Below are 26,056 nucleotides of genomic sequence, written 5' to 3'. Positions count from 1 at the left end.
TCTTGTACTAATGTGGATAGTGTTGGCTTTATATCGATCTTGACTACAAGATATGCTATTCATAGTAACTCACTTACATTCCTATTGTTTTTTTCATTACAAATATGAGACCTACTACTGAAATACCTCTATTCAATCTGTGTTGATTTTCCAGTACTCAGCTGACCACATACTCCCCACTACCTCCCACTGTATATAACTTGGCCCTACCCATTTCTGCTATTTGTTTCCCTAAGAAGTTATACAGATAAACACAGGTAACTGTTAAGAAGTAGTTCATCAAAGAAAGAAGGGAATACAAAAATGATAATGAAAAGAGAGGTATTTAGCAAAGTCTCTTAGATATCGAATCAATGGGAAGTGTAGGGAAGCAAAACGAAATAGATACAAAAAAAAATATGACGAAATCAAGAAAAATATTGTTATTTGGAAGAACAAATTTAGCACATAGAAAAGTTAGAGAGAGAGAAGACAAGTGAAAAAGAGTATGGTGATTAATGATCTTTTCTTTGGGAATAGAATTTTTTGAAATATGTTTCCGGCATTTGACTGTTAATTGTTAATTTATTGAACTCAATCATTATATTGGCTTTTTAGCCATTCTCAAGGGCATGTTAGGGCAGGCTTCTTTTAATGTTTCAGCATGCAATTGAGAATGGCTGTAAAGCCAAAATTATGACTGTGGAGATAGATGAACAATTAAGTCAAATGGCGAAATGTCTTTCAAAAAAGTACATAGATTGCCTCTTTGAGGGAGGAAGTGTCTGTGGATGTGTCAGAAGAAGAAATACATGGCAATTTGTCAGACAGGGGGAAGGGGGGGGGGGGGAGGAGGAGGAGAGTAGTTCTATAATAAGAGTTTCCCAGAGCTTGAAAATTGAGGACCTGTTAGACAACTATCAGTTTGGCCTGAGGAAAAGTAAAGACACCAGTGGCAGTTCTGGCATTAGACTTGATAATGGAGACAAAACACTTACATGGGATTTTACGTTGTAAAAAAGCATTCAGCATTGTAAAAAAGATGCAAGGTGGTCAAAATTCTCAAAAAAATTGGTATAAGCTTGTGGGAAAGAGGGAGGGGAGGGGAGGTAATTCTGTAATGCTAGTTGTATCCATGGCATTCAATAAGCCATATTTGCTTCCAGGGCCGTGCCAGATGGTGCCTTCTCAAGCAGCTGAACTTTCATTTGCTAGGTATGAGTTTACCAAACCTGGTTTCCTGATCTGGAGACTGTGAGTGTTGCCAGTCCTGTATAACCATAAACTCTGGGCAGGATTCAATGACTACTGTACAGTGTGGTAGTGGAATATTGTGTCACAGGGACCAGAAATCTCAGCTTCATGCTGCGGATTGCCTGTGTGGTACAAACGTCTATGAAAGAAACCTCAGTAATAAAATGTGCTGTTCACCGATGAGATGGAATAGCCATTAGCGTATAACTTATGGGAGATCTATCACATCTCAGGTGTATAAGGCTTACCCAGCCAAGTGGGGGCTTTGCCTGAGTGGAAGTTTATTTCACTAGCTGCCTGTGGAACTCCACGACAAATTCAACAGAAAAAAAGGAACACCCTCAAAGGGAAGATGGGCTTACTGTCTGGGTGTGTTAACACCCATTGCGAGCTTTAGCTCTTAAAAGAATTCCATATAGTAATAGGCCACTTACGATGTCTCAGAATGTGTCTTTGATTATTAAGACAGGAGGTAAGCTTTGAAAAAGTGCCTCCTTTCTACATATATGTTGGACTACAGTGTATACCAGTCACACAAAAATTTATCAGGTGACTTAGGAATGGCACACTAATGGTGGAAACTGCCACATCACACCAAGCTGAAGTCTTGGAGACTGTGAAAGATTTTTGAGAATACCCAATTGTGATAAAACTTCACAACAATATTTCTTTCTAGCAAGGGTTTTTCACTTGTGGAAACCTAATGGATATTGACTTAAAGGAGCTGAGGAAAGAGTGAGAACATCTCACTGTGATGAATGTTAAAAATTAAGTGATGTGAGAGAATGTTAAATTGAAAAAGATGTCTGCATTCATTCTCTAGTTCTCCTGTGTTGGCTGAGCTTACTACAGCAGCACTCCTCCTTTTGAAAAAGAGACTATATATTCCTGACCCAATACACTGTACCAAATGTCAACATGATGGACACTCCACTACAGCATGCAATAGACGGACATTTTGTGTAAATTTGGCCAAGGCACAAGCAAAATGGGAATCCTTGTATGGCTCCTCTGTTTAGTTTGAAGTGCAAAGCAGTCATGCTGCTTGGTGCCATGACTGCCAAGTTTTGGAGGATGAGGGAAAATCTAGCAGATAAAAGTTACAAGGAGAATCCCTATTTTGAAACTCAGAAACCACCAAGATTTGTAACCTCATTTGCTTTGGTAGCAAAAACTTGATCCTTAAAGAGAGCAGTCTTCAATGCAGACTTTATCATCTGAAGTTGCCACGGACACCTGCACATGCAAGTGCACTTGCAATGGAGAAGTTGCTGCCAGACAACATATGAATCTTACAAGCTTACTGAACAAACAATGGAAAATGCAGGATGGAATAATGACAACATTATGGAAAGGAAGCAAGACTATTCACTGTATAAAGGAGATGATGAATTGCAGACAGTAACAACAAAAAGACTGCAATTTTTCTGTTGAGTCTGTCGGGAGCTCAAAACCTATATGGTGAGTAGCAATCTATCCTTTGCATAACATTGTCATCAAATGTAACCAACAAGCCACAAATAGCGACAGGTACACAGACTGAAGATCAGTAATATGCCACCAATGATTAAGTCACCACCATCTCCAGTGATGGGGAAAGGTATGGTAAAGATGTCTAGAGAGTGGAACAAAACAGTCCAAAGCCATCACACCACACTGCATTAGTATTGTATAACGAAGCTGATGGAAGTACAGGAAATATGGATGTGGAAATGTGGTTGAAGGAACAAAAAGCCACTCCAGCAGGATATGCTGTTGCAGCATCCCCACTTGACAGATAGAAACCGGTCAAGAACACACAAAACCTCACCAATAAAATGTCTCCCATTTTACAGTGGAACACAAGTTGACTTGGAACATATGTGGAGGAAGTCAGACTCTTAGCACAGGTCAGACCTTTACACTTGTGTTTACAGGAAACATATTTTAAATTATCTGATCCCTCTATGTTTAGAGGCTGTACACTGATCATCCAGAATATTATGACCACCTACTTAATAGCTGCTATGTCCCACTTTGGCACCGATAATGGTGGCGACATATCATGACACGAAAGCAATGAGGCCTTAGTAGGTTGCTGGAGGGAGTTGGCACCACATCTGCACACATAAGTCACCTAATTCCTGTACATTCCAGGAAAGGGGGCAATGAGCTCTGGCAACACATTCCGTCACATCCCAGATGTGTTTGATTCTGTTCAGATCTGGCGAGTTGGGAAAGTATATCAATTGGAACTTGCAACTGCATTCCTCGAACCCTCCATCACAATCCTGACCTTTTTTTCTCCTTCAGTCTTCTGATTTGTTTATTGCAGCCTGCCATGAATTCGTCTTCTGTGCCAACTTCTTCATCTCAGAGTAGCTCTTGCAATCTACATCCTCAGTTATTTGCTGGATGTATTCCTGCCTGACTTCCTCTACAGTTTTTGTGCTGTACGGCTCCCTCTAGTCTGTGGAAGTTATTCCCTGATGTCTGAACAGATGCCTTATCATGCTGTCTGTTCTTCTTGTTGGTGTCTCCAACATATTTCTTTCCTTTCCAATTCAGCACAGAACCTCTTCACTCCTCATCTTACCAGTCCACCTAATTTTTAACATTTGTCTGTAGCACCACATCTCAAATGCTTTTATTCTCATCTGTTCTGGTTTTCCCAGAATCCGTTTTTCTCTCCATACAGTGCTGAGCTCCAAACGTACTTTCACAGAAATTACTTCCTATGTTTGATACTAGTAGACTTCTCTTGGCCAGGAACGCCCTTTTTGCCAGTGCTAGTGTGCTTTTGATGTCCTCTAGCTCTGTCCATCATTGTTTATTTTGCTGCCTAAGTAACAGAATCCCTTAACTTCATCTACTTCGTGACCATCAATCCTGATGTTAAGTTTCTCGCTGGTCTCATTTCTGCTACTTCTCATTACGTTTGTCTTTCTGCAATTTACTCTCAATCCATATTCTGCACTCATTAGACTGTTCATTCCGTTCAGCAGATAATGTAATTCTTCTTCATTTTCTTTGAGGATAGCAGTGTCATCAGCGGATTGTATCATTCATATCCTTTCACCTTGAATTTTAATTCCACTGCTGAACCTTTCTTTTATTTTTGTAATTGCTTCTTCAATGTGTAGATCGAAAAGTAGTAGCGAAAGAATAGATCACTGTCTTACAGCTTTTTTAAGCTGTGCACTTAATTCTTGGTCTTCCACTCTTATTATTCCTTCTTAGCTCTTGTAGGTCTTGTATATTACTCATCTTTCCCTATAGCTTACCCCTATTTTCCTCAGAATTTTGAATATCTTGCACCATTTGATATTATCGAATGCTTTTTCCAAGTCAACAAATCCTTTGACCATGTCTTGATTTTTCTTTATTCTTGTCTTTCATTATCAACTGCAATGTCAGAACTGCCTGTCTGAAGCCTGTACCTTCCCCAAAGCCAAACACATCTTAAATTTTCTTTTCCAGTCTTCTGTATATTATTAGTGTCAGCTTCTTGGATGGATGTGCTGTAAAGCTGGCTGTGTGGTAATTGTCACATGTTAGCTCTTGCAGTCTTCTGAACTGTGTGGATGATGTTTTTCTGCCAGACTCATACATTCTACACACCAACACGAATAGTTGTTTTGTTGCCACTACTCTCAATGATTTTAGAAATTCTGGTGGAATATTATCTATCACATCTTCATTATTTGATCTTAAGTCTCCGAAAGCTCTTTTAAATTATGATTCTAATACCAGATCCCCCATCTCCTCTAAATCAACTGTTGTTTCTTCTTTCATCACATCAGACAAATAGTCCCCCCTCATAGAGGCCCTCAATGTACTCTTTCCACCTATCCGCTCTCTCCTCTGCATGTGACAGTGGAATTACCACTGTACTCTTAATGTTATCACCCTTGCTTTTAATTTCACTGAAAGTTGTTTTGATGTTTCTATGTGCTGAGTCAGTCCTGACAATCTTTCCCCCCCCCCCCCTCCCCCCCCTCCTCTATGCAACCATTTTGCCTTAGCTTCACTGCACTTCCTACTTATTTCCTTCCTCAGCAACTTGTATTTCTGTATTTGTGAATTACCCAGAACATTTTTGACCTCCCTTCTTTCGTCGATCAACTGAAGTATTTCTTTTCTGTTACCCATGGTTTCTTCGCAGTTACCTTCTTTGTACCTATGTTTTTCTTTCCAACTTCTGTGACTACCCTTTTTAGAGTTGTCTATGCCTCTTCAGCTGTGTTACCCATTGAGCTATTCCTTATTGAAGTATCTATAGCCTTAGAGGATTTCAAGCATCTCTCTTCATTCCTTATTACTTCCATATCACACTTCTTTGTTTATTGATTCTTCCTGATTAATCTCTTAAACTTCAGCCTATTCATCACCACTACTACATTCCTCCTCTACTCCATCCCCCACAACCGCATTTCATTCCATCATGACTGTTAGATTTTCATCTCCCTTCACATACTGAATTACCCATTCAATATCCTCTGTATACCTTCTCTCTCTCTTCATCTTCAGCGTGCAACATTGGCATGTATACCTGAACTATCATTGTCGGTGTTGGTTTGCTGTCGATTTTGATGAGAACAACCCTATCACTGAATTGTTCACAGTAACACAATCTCTGCCCTACCTTCCTATTCATAACAAATACTACTTCTGTTATACCATTTTCTGCTGTTGTTCATGTTACCTGTACTCACCTGGCCAGAAATCCTTATCTTCTTTCTGTTTCACTTCTCGGACCCCTGCTATATCTAGATTGAGCCTTTGCAATTCCCTTTTCAGATTTTCTAGCTTCTGACATTCCATGCTCTGAATCGTAGAACATTATCCTTTCATTGGTTACTCAATCTTTTTCTCATGGTCACCTTCCTCTTAGATTTCCCCTCCCAGAGATATGAAAGGGAGACTATTCCGGAATCTTTTTCCAATGGAGAGATCATCATAACACGTTTCCAGTTACAGACCACATGTTCTGTGGATACACATTACGTGTCTTTAATGCCTTCTGCATCTTCTTGCTGTTGATCATTGCTGATTCTTCCACTTCTAGGGGCTGTTTCTCATCTTAAGGGCAAGAGAGTACCCTGAACCTTTGTTGTCTCCTCCAACCTCTTTGACAAGGCCGTTGGCAGAATGAGGGTAAGTTCTTATGCTGGAAGTCTTCGACGACCGTTACTGATTTTTATTAAAAATTTAAGCGGTAGCAGAGTTCAAACTCAGGACTGAGGACGTTTTGATTACTAATCGCAGATGCTACCCCTAGATGACGCTCTGCCACTGCACCAACATCTAGTGCTGATGGTCAAATGCCCGTTTCATTCATAGATGCCAGTGTCGTGATGTTAATGTTGGCATATCCATGAGTCTTCTGCTGTGGAGGCCTATCGTTAAGAGTGTTCCATGCACTGTGTGTTCAGGCACACTTGTACTCTACCTAACATTAAAGCCTGATGTTAGTTCCACCACAGTTCGCCACCTGTCATATTTTACCAGTCTATGCAGCCTACGGTGTCCAACATCTGTGATGATGGTTGGCCACCCAACCCCACATCGTCTGGACTTGGTTTCAACATGTGTTGAAGACACTCAGCGCAGCACTCCTTGAATGCTTGACAGTTCACACTATTTCTGAAATGCTTGCGCTGAGTCTCTACGCCATCAAAATCTGCCCCATGTCAAACTCAGATGGATCCCGCACCTTCCCCGTTCTACACACGGACCGCATGCTCACTGATATTACATCCACAGAAAGGATGACCTAAGTAGGGAAATTGCTAAAGAAGGCGTCGTCATCTCTGTAAAAGACACATAATACTCCTCGACTCTCTCTTACACACCAGCTTGCAAGCAGTTAATGCAGAGGTGCACATGTGACATATGGGAAGACCTAATACTCCCTTTACTTGCCATTGAATTTAGCTCCAGAGGGTGAGCCCCTCTGCAACCTCGTCACACAGGTCCCTTGGCTGTTCCTCCTTGGTATGTGCTTAAGCCTCCTGTGGGGCTCCACCACCAGATGTCCCCAGGGTGAAGCTGCTGAGGCTCTCATATTGTCCGAAAATAGCTTTCTCCTGAATGGGGAGGAAAACACACGCTTCAGCACTGCCATTGGGTTGTTCTGTACCATCAATCTATCCTTATTCTCTTCAGTCCTCTCACACACTTTTCAACACCATCCACCACACTACTGATTCAACTGTGCCCAAGTTTTCAGGGCAGTCACGAAGACCACCTGCTCCTTGTTGGATTGACAAATGCCACTCTGTAATTAGGAGTAGGTGTCTGGCCTCGCAGAGGTTCAAGTATTGACTATTGGATGAGAATCTCACAGTCTTTTAACTGGGAAGGGCAGAAAGCTGTTGTACACTTAGGAAGAGAAAAAGGGATCATGGCTACAGCTTATGAACTCCACCAGCCATTGCACTTAACCAGCCTATGTAGGGAAAACCATTAGGAGGATTTTGGGGACAAGTGAGTGGTACCCTATTAAAACTGGTATGAGGAATGGGGATTTCGTGACTAGCAAGAGAGACATTCTCCAGACCAAGGTAGAGCACTTCACTCAAATCAGGGCCACTGTTGGCCAAGATCCAGCTTTATGTCATTACTGAGCTCTTGCTGAGAGGGGCATTAGGGACTTAAGTTCCACCAGTGATGAAGTCTATAACTGCTCCCCCTCTTGGTGGTAGCTGGATTCAGCACTGATTGCAGTAAATGACATGGCAGCATTTCACTACAAAATGCTTTACAGCATGTTGCTGCACATCACTGGTACTGCTAAGAGAATCCATTTTTAACTTTTTAAGTTAAAATAGGAAACTGGACAATTTCGTGGTGCATAAAATAAAGCTATTTTAATTACACTTCTTAAATAAGGGGAAGACCGTAAATAGCTAATTAGTTACCATAACGTTGCCCTCACTAGACTGTGGTAGAGACCTTGGAGTGAATAGTCAAATTCTGTGTTGTATGGATTTTAGACAGAGTTTCCTATGCAACAAGCACTTAAGTGACATCCCTTCCCCCCCCCCCCCCCTCCCCCCTCCCCCTTTCCCCTTGAGAAACCCTATATACTGCTTTGAGGTGTAATATCCTTGGACAAGTGCATGCACATGTCTTCTAGGGCTAGGGTCATCTTCTTATTTTTATATGGTCCTTTCTGTGCCAAGTTATTTTATATGTCTAGTTAGCATGCAATGTTTTACTGGATAATTTTATACAAGAAAATTATTTTCTCAAGGTAGAGTTTTAAGCTTGATCTTGTTTTTATTGGCTATAGCTAATATTACATCCACAGTAAGAAGCCCTGTTAAGTTTTCTTTATTTTTGAACAACCTGTCAGTTTTTAGTTCACATTCCAGTGTAGTGTCAAGTACACACCTGCCGCTTATGACTAAGAGACTGAAGAAATGGGCATGAAAAACAGAATTTATGTTTTCACACTAAAAGTTGATTTGTTTTGTTTTTGACCACTCTCATCATCTTTTTAACCTACTAGAACTTAAATAAGGGTCACTGTTTAAAATTTAAAACATTCAGTGCGTTATCTGAGCTTCCGTTGTGGCCAGGTTACATGGTTGCCTCATTTGCAGAACTTGAGAACTTGATCCTGCAAAGCCCTTATTATTTTTAATGTGTTGCACACTGGTTGGAGTGGGAGGTGGGGGGCGGGGGGCGTAGACCAAATATGTCTGCTCCAGTTTTATACAGCTTCACTTCCATCCCAACTTTATTAGAGATGCACAATGTACGTGTCTGCTAGATCATCATAATGTAAGGTACCGGATTCTGTCCACCATGAGACCATTAGATTGACAACAGGCACATTTAGAACAAGTCTCATGCTCAACTTCTGTGCTGAAGTTGCACACATCCGCTTACACTCAGACAGTAATTACTCTTCGTGTGATAAGTGTACAGAATGTATTCCACACCGGAGATGCCTGCTCACCTTTGTAGTGACTTTTCAACAGTTGTCTGTGAGTGACAAGGCCATGTTTTAAAGTGAATATGGCAAATAGTAATATTTTATGCTAAGGGTGGAGTAAATTACCACATTGGCTTCTTCAGATGTCCAAAATTATTTGATACTTGACTACTTTTAAAAAAGAAAATACTCTGTATGTGATTTTCAAATATATATTTAATAACATTGTAGATGAGCACCACAATTTACAATTATGGAATCCCTTGGCTGCTCAGTAGTTTTGCCTGACTGTGTGTCATAGGCTGCCTACCAAATGCTGTACTGGACTGTACATGGCATGATTCTGAAGGCTCAACTGAATTGATTTCATCCACGTTGAAACTTTTATTAATTTGTTTTAACCATACTCATCTCAAAGATCTTGGTAAGGGGGTTGTTAAATACTCCATTGTCATGTGTCCACCATCACAATCCACTGGGTTAGAAGGTAGTACACAATATCTGTAAGAACCTGGAGGGAATGGTAAGAATGGAAGGCAAAGAATGAAGTGCTTAGATTAAAAATGGTGTAAGGCAGGGATGCAGTCTTTCTCCAGTAGTGTTCAATTTGTACATCAAGGAAGCAATGACAGAAACAAAAGGTAGTCTCGGAGTGGTATTAAACTTCAGGGTGAAAGGATATCAATCAGATTCGCTGATGACATAGCCGTATTCAGTGAAAATGAGAAAAATACCGGACCTGTTGCATAGAATGAATAGTCTATAATGAGCACAGGATATGGATTAAGAGTAAACCATGGAAATATGAAACAGAGATGAGATTAGCGATAAACTTACAATGTAGTTAGGGACTATGAAGTACACAAAGTGAACCAGTTCTTTTATCTTCAGAGCCAAATAAGGAATTACAAACAAAGTAAGGGGTACATAAAAAGCAAACTGTCATGGGCAAAGAGGGCATTCTTTGCTAAAAGGAGCCTAGAAGTACCAAAGATATGCCTTAAATTCAGGAAGATTTTTTTGAGAAAGTGCATATACAGGACAGAATTGTTTGGAATTAAATCTTGGACAGTGGGAAAACCTGATAAACAGAACTGAAGCATTTGAGATACAGTTCTGAAGGACGTCAAAAATTTAGTGGACTGATAGAAATTGGGATGTGCTATTCAACAAGTAATGGAAAATGTGGAAAACACTAAGCAGAAGAAGGGACAGTATGATATGACATGTGTTCAAACACCAGGAAATAGCTTTAGCTGTACTAGAGGGAGGTGTGGAGGGTAAAAACTATAGGTGAGATGGAGACGAACATATCCAACAAATAATTGATGGTACTTGGTTTAAGTGCTACTCCAAAATGAAGAGTAGAGGAGTTTGGTAGGACATATCAAATGAGTCAGAACTAACTCCTGGCAGCCAGGACTAAAAAGGAAAAATCTAGCACTTGAAGAACTGTTGCCTACTGCAAGCCTAAATTCTTGCAGCTGCACCTGCAAAAATAAAATTTCCTCTGAACCTTCAGGTGCTTAGAAGCCAGTCGGTCTTCCAAACAAAAATATTAAGTCTGTAGTAGCTCAGAAAGTCTGCATCATTATCCATACCAACACTATCACCTTCAATAATAGAGGAAGGTTCAGCTAAAAGCCAACAAAGCCAAAGAAAATCAGTTTAAAACTATTGGATTGGTGAGTCCTGTTGTGTTCTAATGGCGAAGGCAACATTATGGACAGAGGTATCCCTAACAAGGAACCAAAGTCACTGACAGCTTTTCCCCTATTATCTTCCACCTGATATCAAAGAAGAGAGGCAGTGAAAAAGAAAACCGTCATTGATTGGTAGCTTTCATAACTCAATGGAATGCAAGTGCACTCAGAACGCATATGGAGGAACTGAAACTCCTAACACAGAAAAGTCCACTGTGCCTTTATCTGCTGGAGATAAACTTGAAAACCACTGATGCCTCTGTGCTAGTAACTTACTGCCTCCGTAGGAAATATAACATTAGTGGTTACAGTGCTGTGGGCGGGGGTAGTGTCATTCTTTAGTAGCATATACCACAGCCCACTTGTTCCACTTCCATCAGCTTGCCATACACACCTGTTGTCATCCAAGTACTGCTGAAAACTGTGTGCATTGCATAATTACCACTTCATGACCCATTAAATAAATAGGCTCTCATAGACCTTACTAGACTACTCCCCAGCCATTCCTACTTACTGGAGATTTAATCCACAGCACGTACTCAGGGATTCCAACGGCACCTCCATCCAGGGATTTCATTCTCGAGGATCCCATTGTCTTCTTAAATTGTGCAGTTTAGCTGAGTGACAGTGTCATGCTCAGCCACTGACCTCTCCATCTATGCACATACCCTTGCAGACATTGCTGAGCAGAAGTGGGCACTGAGTTGCACTTAAGTGATCATTTCCCTATCTGGACACACTTTTCAGATTTAAGAGAACCAAAAAGGCAGCTGCTGAAATCAGTTACCAGTAGAGCATACTGGATGTTCTGTTCCCAGTTTCCAACATTTGTACATGAAGATCGTGTTGAGTTCTGTTAAAAGTATAATTTACGTTGTGGCTGAGTCATGCACACCAAAGATCTCGGAACATCGTAAGAGGCAACCTATACTGTGGTGGAACAACAAATGCTGGTCTCTAATCAGAAAGGTATAGGCAGTGCTGTGAAAGCTAGAAACCAGACAAACATGAGATAATTTAGCAGCCTTTTGTGGAGTGAGGGTAAAAACACAGCAAACAATTAAGATACCTGAGAAATGTCATGACAAGAGTTACTGAATGTTGTTCATGGTTCCTCATCCCACACAAGAGTATGAGAATCAATCAGGAGGGTCTATGGTAAAGCCAGTTGAACAGCTATCTCTGCCATAATAAATGATGAGGTTACATAAATTTCTCCAGCTGACTTAGTACAAGCCATGGATAATTCCCTGTATAACATACCGTGTCTCAGAAACAGAGATCACACATTCTTACATCAAAAAGAAGCTGCAGAGAGGGTGTATTTGGACTTTAATTTCTACGGCTGAGAAGGCTGTAATTTCACCCTCTGTACCTTCACCCTCTCTGTGTAGTATTGGAAAACACCTTGTCTGCTGTGAAGGATACAGCCACAGAAATAGCATGTGAAAGAAACACTCCTTTATCTTTTCAACTGTGTATGATACCCAGACACATGGAGGGAATCCATTGTGATTTCCATCTTATAACCAGGGAAGGATAGCACCTCCATATGCAGTTACTGTTATGCTGTGTAGGTAAACCTTTGAATGAATAGTAAATTACTCTCTAGCATGGGTGTTGGTGAGTAAGAAGACACTTAGCAGATCCTTGCAATGTGGCTTCAGAAAGTGCTGTTCCATTTTAGGCAACATGACTCCACAGGTGACAGCTCTACAGAAAGCTTACATACATGGATGGCACCTTATAGGGATACTCTTTGGCATTGAAAAAGCATTTGGCTTTACGTGGAGGTACAACATTTTTATTTTCCATGAAATAAGAAATGCAGTTTTATTAAAATCTTTCCTTGCAGCATGGTCATTCGATTGCCAAATAAGCAGTGTAATTAATAATTCTTTGTTTAGAAACCACACACACACACACACACACACACACACACACACACACACACACACACACACACACACACACACAAAACCTGCCCCTCTTCTTTGCCCCATCCCTCCCCTCACCCTTCTTCCATGTTCCTCCATCCACAATACTGAACTGAGCAAGATGGTGAAGTGGTTAGCACCTAGACTTGCATTTGGAAGGGTGATGGTGCAAACATGCATCAGTCTATCCTACTTTAGGTTTCCTAAATCGTGCCAGGCAAATGCTAGGATGGTTCCTTTGGCGGGGCATTTCCTTCGCCATCCTCGAAACAATCGGAGATTGTACTCCATTTCTAATGACCTAGTTGTCGTGGGACCTTAAGCTCTAATTGTCTGTCTTTCTATCTGTAATCATTCATTCCATGCTCCCACATTCTTTTCTTGCCTGTTTGTTTTTGTTCGCCTTTTGGCAATGAACCATCCCTTTCCTTTCCAAGGGAATGGAGGGACCTAGAAGATGGCATGCGTAAGCTGCTGCTAGTTTGTCCAGTGTTACCGCTCTCAGATTAATTGAGTGAATGAAGTGGCCTTCTATTTTAACATAATAGGTTTGCATGGTTTTTATTTTATCTTAGACTCAGAATAACATAGGCTTGTTTCATTAACAGTAGCAACGTTGAAAGTTAACTTTGACCTAATGCAACTGAACATGCTGAGCATCTAGCGATAAAGCGCCAAGTGCTGAAATATCTGTTCTGATATTAGATAGAGCTGCGGCCATGAACTGTGAAGAATACACATGAAGACTTATGTGCAAGCTGTACTATGAAAAGGATAGTCATTTCACCATGTAGTAGACGTGCTGAGTCGCAGATGGGTACAACAAAAAGACTATCGGATACTGAGCTTTCGGCCAACAAGGCCTTCAAAATTAGAAAACACACACACACACACACACACACACACACACACACACACGACCACAACCCTATCAGTTAATATTGTTAAATTCCATTCTGGATTTTCCATTGTTAGATTTGGTATCTGCAAGCTTTTTGGGATGCAAATGACCCATTCCCTAAAGTACTGGAACACTGAATGTGATTGTGCTTGCAAGTGGTGATTTCTTAATCAGTTATTGAGTGTGTAACATTTTATTTTTTCTCACTGATGTTGTTGGGCACTTGAAATCATTTTTATCTCTGAGTATCAGCTAACATAGTAGCCATGGAAGAGGAAAATCAACCCAAATGAAAACTATAATTTCCAAGTCTCTCATCCGTATTGAAACTCACTTTAAAACTGTGTAATGCCAATCGAATTAAATTCAGAAGCATGGAATGAATGGAATCCAAGGGGATAAATTTAAATAGTTGTTTAAACTCTGTGGCTGGCAGTCTTAATTTTGAGTGGAGCAGGATAGTGGTATTTTCATTGTTTGTGTTTCTCCCTACATAGAGCAAATTGGAGTTTGCTGTATATGCTGTTTGGAAGAGTGGTTGTAGACCTTTCCCAAATCATTCTCGAAATATTCAGACTGATCTGTAAATATCAGCATATGAAATGTAAAGCATTATGATTCAGATTATTAAATTATCTTTTTCTTTTTTTTAATTGCAGGTTGGAGGATTAAAAATGGAATATGGTAATGAGCAGGCAGCTTTTGTTTCTTGGAGTCCTTATGCAGACAGTTCTATTGAACAAAATGAAGTTTCTGTTAGCTCTGTCTTTGCACAGAAACTAGGGTTAAAAAATGAGGATACAGTGCTTATTTCTTATTTTCCAAATGTTGCTGCAGTGAGCAAAGTGTGCGTTTCACCACTGTCATCTGAAGACTGGGATCTTTTAGTAAGCGAATAAATTATGTTACATATTGTCTATATTAACTGCATTGGGCTCAGACACTCAAAAACCTTTGTTTATATTCACTGAAAATAAAGTCTGAAATGTATTTGAAGAAATATTGCATGCTAAACTAGAACAAAAAGTCGATTAAAACTTAGTCATTTAATTGTGTATTAGTGTAATTCTTGAACTTGTCATACTTCAACATGTATATAAAATATGGTATAAGCTATTATCAGTGTATGCTAATTTTGAAATAAAGTGTGAATTATCTTTTCTTGAGACATTACAGGTGTTTCCAAATAAGTACGGATCAATTTTTTTGCTAATACTTTGATTGGTTAAACTTAATTGCAAATTATTCTACTTAGTTTTTAAAGACAGTTTTTGCCACTCCACTTGAAAAAATGCCAGATCTAGAAGGAACATAGTTTAACTGTTTCCAAATTGAATATTCTTAGGCTATGAAGAATATGCGCTGCATTGACTGTATGTGGCAAGTGGAAACTGTGTTAGGGTGTGGGTCTCTAAATTGGTTGGACGTCTAAATTGATTCCCTTCTTTTGTGTGCAGTGTGCTGATGGTTGTGCTCTTCAAGCATGACCCAAGAAGCGACATGAAGCTTTAATTTTCCATGGACTTTAGTTACAGTAACTCAGAGATTACATTCACTAATCAATTTATTGGCGCACTCAATTTATGGTTACAAATGTAAGTTCTGTGCTCTGTTAGCAGTTCAAAAGAAATAAAAAAATCCTTCTTGAAAATAAAGGAGTGAATTCTTTGACAACTTAAAGTTCTTGGAAAACAGCATAAATAAATCTTGGTGTGAGACTATCCTCTGAAAAGTTCTCTTGCAAAAGAAAAAGACTCTTCATACACATGCGCAGTAGGCAGAAAATTAAAGTCACATCTCATAAGCAATACAAGGAGCTCCAACTTCAGAGTCCACAACCTGAGCCCTGTGTAGTGATGCATGTTGGTGCTGGGTGGAAATGCATGTTGGTCCTGGGTGGCAAGGGCAATGTTGAGTCTGGGCAGCAGCGTGGTGCTGGCAAACTTCTCCTTCTGCTTGTAGAGATGGAACTGCTTGCTGCTCGCCGGGTGATGGCAGTTATACCCATGTGATGAATGACTATTAGATAGCTATTGGTTTAGTGACATGGTTTTGGATTGGCTGAGGAAAATGGTGTGGCAGATGCACCAAAGGGTGGGAGCTTCTACTGCTCTTCTGTGTCCCCTTGGTACTAGTGTGCTTCCTTGGCCAGGTGAAATTCGGCAGACTTCCGCTGGTGTGCCTGTGGAGCTGGAGCATTGACCTGCGTAGCAGTTTGACATTGGGTGTTGGTGTCATTGTAACAGACACCGGAAACACAGCATATCTTCTCCCCTTCCCCAAGAAATACTGAGGAGAGGCAGAGGCAAGACTTGAAGTCGTGGGTCGTGTCATTGCTGGAAACATAGCTGCAGGGCCGGGCATAGGACACTGGTGGATCGATGCCCATTGGGACAGCAGGTGAAGGTGTCAACAGGCTGGGCACAGGAGCACATTGGCTGGACATGCAGTGAGTCATGAGTCCTGTGTATCTGAAACAGAGAGAGGAGGGGCCGATTCTGTCGGAGGTGGGTAACCACGGTGGGTGCAGAGTTGGTTTAGATGTTGTGGGATTGGGAGCCATCGAGGAATGTGATGAGAAGTATAACTTGGTCCAGGTGATGGGAAACAGTGGCCGGCAGCCACCGGAGCTTGTCATGGACAAAATTCATTGCCCATTTTGGTCTCCAGGAGAAAAACAATGTCAATGGGAAGAAGGGGGAGAGGTGGGATGGTCTGTGAGGTTGAGAATGGACAGGGAGGGTGACCATGGAGCTCTTTGCTGGAGTGGAGCCCTCCATCGGAGTGGCATGGTATGATGTGAGAAAAAGGTGAAGAGTCTCTTTGAGGGAGTGGTGCTGGTGTAGTTTGGATATTTGAGGCTTAAAGTCCACACAAAATGCTCAGCAGTGCCATTTGACGCAGGGTGGAAAGATGTAGTGTGGATTATTACAATGCTGCAATTAGTACAGAAGGCAGAAAATTCATAGGAAGTAAACTGACGCTCATTATCCGTGACAATAGATTCAGGAAGGCCCTCAAGGGCGAAAATTTGTGTAAAGACACAAACGGCGTGGGAAGAGGAAAGTGGAAGACAGGCAGGCCATGAACGGAAAACTGGACACAGTGTCCACTACAATAAGCCACAATGAGCCAAGGAAGGGGCCAGCAATATCCAATTATAAGCAGGACCAAGGGATGGCGGTGGAAAGTCATGGGAAGTATCACTGAGGCTGGGCCACCTGCTGTCTATGGCAGATAGGGCAGGTGAAAACCAAATCCATGATAGCAGAATCCATGCCCTACCAGTAGTCATGATGGCAAGCCAGCTGCTTGGTAAGAACAGTCCCCCATTGTCCTTCATGGAGCAACCGGAGGACACAGTTGTGGAGAGCCACCAGAATGACCACTAGAGTGCGGTCATTGTTGCCCTGTAGCTTCTTCTTCTTCTTCTTCTTCTTCTTCTTCTTCTTCCGTATCCGGATGCACCAATTTGGTGCTCCGGTATTTGCAGGATTGGCCAACTAGGTCATTTCCAGGGGACGCCCGATTGCGCCCTGTAGCAGGAGAATGCCATCCAGGGAAGAGAGGTCCTGGTGACAACCCCAGAATACCTGAGGTCCAGATGTGCCAGAGCCTTCCTGTTGCAGGGCCAGCAGTGCTGGATGTGCTGGAGGAGGATCTGAAGGATCAAATCTTCTGCAGCCTGGTGTTGGTAGAGGTCCACATCTAGGGGTATCCACACAGTGGTGACATTGGCAGTGGGGTCGAGGTGGCAGCAGACTTTGGGATCAGCTTCAAATGCTGGATCCTGTTCCAGTAGAAGCCGGAAAGGAATTCAGCTTTGGCATGATGGGTGGTAGAGAGAAAAACTGTCTCATTAAAATGGGTAGAGAGGAACAGGGTTCAGTGCTGGAGGCAGCAGGCCGTGTTGGTGGGACCAGGTGCTACAGCTCAGAGGAGGAGTAGCAGGGGCTTGTGATCCATACAGAGGGTAAATAGACACCCATAGACATAATCATGGATCATTTTGGGCCCAAAAATAATGGCCAGTGCTTTTTATGTGGTTTGGCTGTAGTTACACTGAACAGAATTAAGAGTTTTAGAGACAAATGCAATCGGCCACTCCACTCCATCAGTCACTTGGGAAGAACAGTTCCCACATCATAACTGGAGGCTTCGGCGGTGTGGATGAGTGACCAGGAGGGATCATAGGTCATCAAGCAGGTAGGCTTGAGGAGTGCCCATCTTAATACACGGAACACCATGCCACACCCAGGGGACAAGTGCCACTGGACATTCTTGCAGAGGTGGTGATGGAGAGGCTCCAAAATGACAGCTGCATTGGGAATGAAATGATGGTAATAGTTCAGTTGACCTAAGACAGATTTGAGTTGAGTCTTGTTGCAAGGCACAGAGAGCTTCCGGATGGACTTAACAAACTGTGGGACTGTGTGGATTCCAGAAACACAAAGGATATGGCCAAGATATTCCACTTGTCACACAAACAGGTCACCCTTGTCCTTGTTACAATGGAGGCCCATATGATCGAACACTGCAAACAAAGGTCCAGATTGTGGCCGAAGTCTTTAGCAGAGACACCAGCACCAAAGGTATCGTCCAGGTAGTTGGTAGCATGCAGAACATCCTACACAAATTGCTTAAGATACTGCTAGAAAACCGACGGTACTCTGCCGATACCGAAAGGGAGTCAATTGCATTGAAACAGACCCAATGGGGTATTAATAACCAAAATGTTCCTGGTCGCTGCATCCAAAGGAAGTTGGAGGTATGGGTCACGAAGATCAATTTTTGCAAAAATCTTGCTGGTGCCCAGTTTAGACAAAATCTCCTCAACTTTGGGGATAGGATAAGAGCCCACAACTGACTGGGCATTGACCATGACACTGAAATGGTTGCAGATGTGTAAGGCACCATCTGGATTCTCAACGAAAACTATGGGGTAGCCCAGCAACTGTTGGAGATAGGAATGAGGACACCAGAGTTCCTGTTGGAGATGGTCTCGGAGTGCAAAGGGAATGGTTCAAGCTTTGTAAAACTTAGAAGAGCTGACAGAAGAAGTGGGACATGTGCCTCAAAGACCTTGAGGCCAGAAGAGGGTGCAGAAAACACTTCAAGGTACTTGGCAAACAATTTAGAGGGATAGGAATCTCCCTCCACCTGACTGACGTGAGGATTGGTATTGTCAATTTGCATCCCCCGAGGTAGTGAAAGGGTCCAAGCCAAGATGGTTAGGAGTGCCAGGCAGGTAGATCACCACCAGAATGCGCCCCGTGAGAGCTGTATCCCCTTACTGATTACGAGAAAAGAGGGTGCCCTCGACGGGCATGAGATTGTTGCTAAAACTGCGTAGCTGGGTGTGGGAAGGCTGGAGAGGGGAAGAGGGGAGATCCCAGGGCCTTATATGTCGGCCAGTTAATGATGGTGACAGAGGACCCTGTATTGATTTAGAGAGAATTTGGGATGTCGTCAAGCAGGACAGGGAGAGAGACTGATTTGTGGGAGGAAGGGAGCACTATGCGGATCAGGAGAACAGATGGTGGAGTATCAGTGCCCTCAGAGTTGTCAATGTCAGAGGTGACAGGAGACGCCCAGTCGACAGACATCGCCAAGGAGCAGCAAACTTCGGACCTGTGGCCAGACTTTTTACATGTCAAACATTTGGCGTGGTGGAAAAATGGCTAATAAAACATTGACTGCAGGAGAGAAGGGCATTCAAGGGAGGGTTCCTTAAGTTTGAGCAAATCGTTCTGGAGAGCCTCATCTGGGGAGTGCACTAGAACTGTGTCACACACCAGGGAGGAAGTGTACAAACGTTTACACTGGCCATTAGTGTTCTAGAAACAACAGTCCCGAGGGTCCCTGGAGGCAGCTAATCCACTCCCTATAAGACTCGCAAAAAAGTCTGTAACAACTAAAAACATGGTAGATGGCCACGGGCACATGAACATTGGAATCAAAATAGTCAGGGAGGCTGGACTTCAGAAGTTTATAGGAAACAAGAGTCTGGATCACCCTCAGAATGCTGCTGTTGGATGAGTTGGTACACAATGGGGCTGGCACTGGCCACAAGAGAAGCACACCACTAGACGTCAACTGTCAACACGTGGACCAAGAAATGTTCTTCCATATGCACTAGGTAGAATGACCACAGCTTCACTTTGTGGTCAAACTCTATGAAGGCAGTGGGTGGCTGCTGGAACTCCTGGCTGGATGGCAAAGGTTGTGTCCACATGCTCTGAAACTTCTGGTGGTCAGTGCACCAGATCTGTGAGCTTCTCCAGAAGAGCCTTGTTGACCCACTGCATTGGTTGTAGCAGAAGGCTCATTGGAGGAGTAAGGTCCACGGGCACATCTTCCAACGCCATGGCAATACAAAACGCAGAAGCTGTATCTGGAACAGTCATGTGAAATTCTTGCCACACCTCGTCGTCAGCTGAAGTGCCCCAGCTTGGGACACTTTTATAGTTAGTTAGTGATTACACTCACTAAATCAGTTTATTGACACAATCAGTTTGTGTTTACAAACATAAGTTCTGTGGTCTGTTTATACCGTAATATGCTGTATACATATAGTGGAACAGATGGGACGGTTACAGACAAGAAAAAATTAGTAGAATTTTAATGTTATATAAATATGTTTTTCAGTATGTATGGAGATTGAGGCAGCATTTCTGTTATGGGAGCCCCTGGTTCACAATGTCAGAATATTAGTAGAAATAGCCCTGTTGCACACATGAAATTATTAGAACAGAAATAGTTTTAGAGAGATAGAGAAGTTTGTTTACTCCAGCCCATAGAACTTCAGAAATGCTATGACAATATGGCAGGAGACCAATTAACCACTACACTTGCATCATAAACAAAATGGTTTGAATTTCAAATACAGTTGATGGGGAAAACTATGTGTGAAAGACAGAATGGGAGTTCCTAGCTAGGCAAGGGATTTCTAGATGTTTATTGCAAGTGGCAGCGTAGAATATAGCACTTACGTATTGGCAGTACACAGACGGATCAGAGCTTTGACCTCGGGCAAGCATCATCTTTACTCTGACATCTGTTGAGGCCATGTTCTCACAATGTCGTGGAATTAATAGCTAGCTCTACAAGACTGATTCCAAGGTAATGGAAGTCAGTGCATGCTGTTATCTCGCGTGACGACAGACATCTACACCAATGTGCCTATTGACAAAGGACAAATAACAAACTGGAAACGAATCTGACAAATAAGACAAAACAAGTGAAACAGTGTAGTGAGGCAAAATGTTGTGTCTCCAGCAGTTTTATAACATGAGTAATGTGTTTCCATGGCTAAAAACATGCTCCACATTGCCATCCCTATGAGGTGGCTGCATTGACCTACACCTGCAACATCTTTGTCGGCGGTGAGGACTTTTTAGGATTCTGTACATCAGTCAGTAAAAACAAAACCCTAACAGAGTCACTGTCATGTCTGTCTGTCTGTCTGTCTGTCTGTGTGACTGTTAGAAACCCTTTTTTCTCAGAACAGGTAGACATAACAAGTTGAAATTTATGTCACATGCTAAGGTCTAGAGTCTCTTGGCAGTGGGGGAGAAATTAATAATAATAATAATAATAATAATAATAATAATAATAATAATAATAATTGAAGCTTATAAGTCAGTGCCATCAAAAGATACTGCTAATTATGTCACACTCTTTGTTAATCATCAAAACCTGTTTGGTACTTACTATTGACCTAGAATCATAAAATTTGACAAGAAGCAAGTTTTTACAGTACAGCCAAAGGAAAAAATACAAGAATTGTGAATTTGAAATTACATCACATAAAAAATATTTTTTTGTCATTTATTATCCGACTGTCTGCCTGTCCATCTGTCTGTTAAGACTTATTTTTCTCAGGAATAGTTAGGCATATCAAGTTGAAATTTATATCACATACCAAGGTCTGTTGTTCCCTTGTGTTGTAATAAACATTAGCTTCGAAGTCAATTCAATCAAATGATACAGCGAGCTGTCACATGTTTCGATAGTCATAAACTCACTCATCAACATTTATAGGTTACTTGTCGTTGACCTAGAATCATGAAATTTGGGATGAAGCAATGTTTCACAGCATTAAGTAAAGGAAAAAGCATTAATTTGTAATTATATCATACAAAAAATTATTTCTTTTGTCATTTGTTATCCTCCTCAAATTTAAAATTAAAACATTCTCAAAATACTTGGAATTCCTGGAACAATATCTTGCCAGTATTAATGTCAATAACAGGCAAAAATTGCCCAGATTCTCAATTCGTGGGATGGATGAACTGTCTATGTACATAATGAAGTTTATGCAGAATCCTCAGACACATGGACCAGTTTTATAGTTCTAAGGTTGCCCTCTTTACGTGATGCCAACACAAAAACACAGAGATAAATGTCTTCTTCCAAGACAGTGTGTGCCATAAAAAAAATTTGAACAGAAATGGCTTTTTGTTTTTGTACAGACCTATTGAGATTTTTAATGAAAGTGAGTTAGGGTAATTGCATAATTATTCTAGATTACTGTCTGACAGCCAGTCCTTCTATAACACATTGGCAGATACAAAGCTTGACACACAACTGATTTACAGGGAGAGATTTGCTTTTAAATTTATGTACTTGCTTCATATACATATAAATGTAGCTGCTGGTACTCAATTTGTAATTTCATCAGCTGTCAGAACCTGTGAACTAAATTTAGTTGTTTAGATTTATAAAATGCTCTTTCTTTGTATGAGCTGGATACAATGGTTGCTTTGCCCGTACCAATTTGAATGTGAATCCCCCTGGAAAAGTTTATGATGTACATTCCACCTCTAATGACCCTGTTGGTGATGGAATGTCTATCTACGAAGTGCAGCTTGAGGAATGGTTGAATGATTACCACATGCAGAGTTTTTGTTGTATGCAGAAACTAGTTCACAGCCAAAAGTAATAAATAGCACGGTCTTAAAAATTCGTATGAGTATTTAGAGTCAACATAAAGAAAGTGAGTAATCATTATTATGAAAGAAATTTTGTTAAATACTTTTTTGTACATGAGAGTCATACTTGAACCCTATGATGGACCTATACAGCCTCTTCAATTATTTCAGAATAAGGAAAGAATACAATAAGCAGCACAATATGTGAAGAAAATTGGAGTATACAAAGTTCTCCAGAATGGCTACCACAACTGCTTGCTGAAGTTGGCAGTGCCATAAACGACATAGAACAAGCACGACCTCTAGCAGTATCTCATACAACCATTGTCCAAAACACTGCCATCTAAAACTGCCATGTTAAAATGTTGGCATACCACCCCTTGTTGTTAACAGGTTAAGTTCTGAACACAGTGTGGACTATGAGTTGTTCGAGCTCATTGACAAGTGATGTGAAAAAGGGACCATGGCAAATGCTCTCATTATGTCGAAGAGTGTTGGTTTCCTGACAGGAAATATTTACAACATAATAGCTTCACTTCATTCTATTGCTGACTTCTAAAAACACTAATTCCTTGTTTTGAGCACACTGGCAGTGAAAAATGTTCTGTAAGCACTCTGGTTTTTGAGGTTGTTGTGTGACTGACATTTTGTGGAGTGTATTATATAAGTATGTGAGCTGTGACAATTGTACAGGTATTTGAGCTGTCACGGGTGCAATGAGCAAAATTGTCTAATTATTTGTGGCTACTGCAGGAACACAAACCACACCATCATGGAAACTATATTACCCAATTATGCAAGATTTTTTTATAGTGCAAATAGCCATCTCTAAAACCGTGAAAACTGACATCGAATGCTTTTGGACCTGACCAACAACTTCCATAACTTACAGAATTCCTGAACTTAGTACCATTTCCTGTGCAGAGAAACCTCTGGGTCCACATGATGGAGCCTCATCACATTTTATTGTTTGCATGTCAGCAAGCTGTCCTGTCTGAGGAACATGGAGCTATTTTCAGAATGAAAATTCCACTCTGCAGCGGAGTTTGTGCTGATATGAAACTTCCTGGCGGATTAAAACTGTGCTGGATTGAGTCTCGAACTCGGGACCTTTGTCTTACACGGTCAAGTGCTCTACCAACTGAGCTACCCAAGCACGACTCAAGCTCCGTCCTCACTGCTTTAAGGTAGGAGATGAGGTACTGGCGGAATTAAAGTGGTAAGGACAGGGTGTGAGTCATGCTTGGGTAGCTCAATTGGTAAAGTACTTGCCCGCAAAAGGCAGAGGTCTCGAGTTCGAGTCTCAGTCCGGCACACAGTTTTAATCTGCCAGGAAGTTTCATGGATGTATTTGATAGGATATATTATGTGCTAGCAAGTTTGCATGATTCAACACTCTTTGACTCTTTTTCTTTAGGGGCATGACAAGAGTGTAGGGTACATCATCTTAATTTTCACTGAAGCTGAGCTGACTGCCCAGATCACATGTGCATTTCACAACATGTATGAGAATCCTACTATACTTTACAGAGCAGTTCCTTAGTGGCTATGAAGACATTAGACATGTAATAGGGCTCATGGGGGGTTTATTGAACATCTGTTAGAAGGTTGTTCAAGTATGCCTTTAAATAAATGTAATATGTGTAACATTATTTAATCTTGATCATGTTGTACTTCCTTAGCTGATTGATATGAATGTTTATCAAGGGCCAATTTCATTCCACACGAACCTTCAGTTGTTTTTCGCAAAATGTTAGAATAAATGTGTAGTGTCTTTTACACTTGACTGTCAACTCTTTTCATTCTTTTCCCTAAAAATTTCTTTTATGCATTCATGGCATAATTAGCACATCAAGTAATTTTACATTTTATTTTTAAGCTGAGAATGTGTAAATTATTAGGTTGGCGTCTAACACTTCGCCATAAACTTAGTTTGAAATGATTGCTGTCTTAAATTCAGTTTGTTGATAGATGCCAACCAGAATGTTTATGTCTTTCGTTGAGTGGCAGTGCCCTACCCAACATGGCTGTGCCTGTACCAAGCACAGTCAATAAACTGAAACGTTGTTGTTTTGTTGTTGTATTTCAATATGTACTTTTCAAATTCATTGGGCGACTGGACATTTCAAACCATGACATCGGTACAATTCAGACACTTTGTGGGTAATATTTACACAGACAGTTGATGAATATTCAATGAACAGTTACAGATCACATATTATTTGGATGTTTCAGTAGCTTTTAGCCTAGTCTATGTGTTGTTGAACTTTAGGTTAACTGAGGATGTTTATATAGAATGAAAACGGTTGTGGATTAGTAAATGTACCTAAAGTAACAGCTGTTGTGATTTTCTTAACATTCATTGTGTGCAGTTATCATCATTAATTCTCTGAACCTTATGGGGCTCTTCACTAACAAAGAATGATGCTTTAGAATGTTATGCATCATTTCTCAAAGATTGTTGATCTGGCCCTGAAAGGTCTTGTTTGTAAAATTCTCTTCTTTTTATTCTCCTCCTGTTGTAGGCTTACTGACATTTAGGTAAGGCAACATGTCTGTCACGATGTCATCTATTTAGCTAATAAAAACAATTGAATAATCACATTCTTACAAACCCAGGCTTGCGTTGGTAGGCTTCTATTGATTTGTAGCTCTGTAGAAAGGATAATGAGCTGTGGTCAGTAAATGTTTTTATTCATATTCTGACCATCTACTACTTGAATTATTTTTGGTTCCTATAAAATCGTGAGTTGCTGTTGTTCTATTACACTATGATTCTAGTTGCGTTTATTAAGTTTATAGTACATAAACAATATTACCTGACATTGGCCTAATTTCCATTTCTTTAGCTGTAACAGCTCTACTTTTAGCTTAGTTATAATGCTACTTACCGGAGCATTCAGTAAGTAATGCATCTTTTTTTTTTCTTCTGCCAATTTCTGTTGAAAAAAATGCAGAATTTGTTGTAGGAATAAGTGGTGGTGCTATACGTAGCCTTCAAAATGGTATTAAACTTCTCTCTCTCTCTCTCTCTCTCTCTCTCTCTCTCTCTCTCTCTCTCTCTCTCTCTCTCTCTCTCTCTCTCACTCCCTCCCTCCCTCCCTCCCTCCCTCCCTCCCCCCTCTTCCCCCCCCTCCGCCCTCTTCCCCCTCTCCCTGGCTCTTGCTCCCTCTTGCGCTCTCTCTCTCCCCCTGCTTTTTTTTAAACCAGATCATTGCAGATATTCATAAGCAGTTGCAGAATATCTATGGATACCTGGCAGTGAACAAAAGCATGGTGAGTCTGTCATCATCACAACAAGATCACGCAAACCGACGGTCTTCTCTGCTGGCCTCACACAACTGTGACTCATGTGATGTTGAAAAGTACGCGGACACTCAGTCAAACACTTCACTGTCCAGCTCGCCATCTCTGTTCATAGTGCA

At 41.2% G+C, this 26,056-nt stretch overlaps 1 protein-coding gene across 1 annotated transcript in view; it reads left to right on the top strand.

The window, feature by feature from the left end:
• The window catches only part of LOC126326481 (peroxisome biogenesis factor 1-like), a 392,188-nt gene that overhangs the window by 25,594 nt on the left and 340,538 nt on the right, over window positions 1–26,056 (top strand). The window contains exon 2 of the mRNA XM_049995644.1: window positions 14,358–14,585. Within this exon, the coding sequence (XP_049851601.1) occupies window positions 14,358–14,585 (228 nt within the window). The remainder of the gene's footprint in view (window positions 1–14,357; window positions 14,586–26,056) is intronic.

The sequence above is a fragment of the Schistocerca gregaria genome, chromosome 2 (assembly GCF_023897955.1).
Source record: "Schistocerca gregaria isolate iqSchGreg1 chromosome 2, iqSchGreg1.2, whole genome shotgun sequence".
Classification (NCBI taxonomy): domain Eukaryota; kingdom Metazoa; phylum Arthropoda; class Insecta; order Orthoptera; family Acrididae; genus Schistocerca; species Schistocerca gregaria.
The sequence above is the reverse complement of the archived record's forward strand: the minus strand, read 5'-3'. Positions and strand labels throughout refer to the sequence as shown.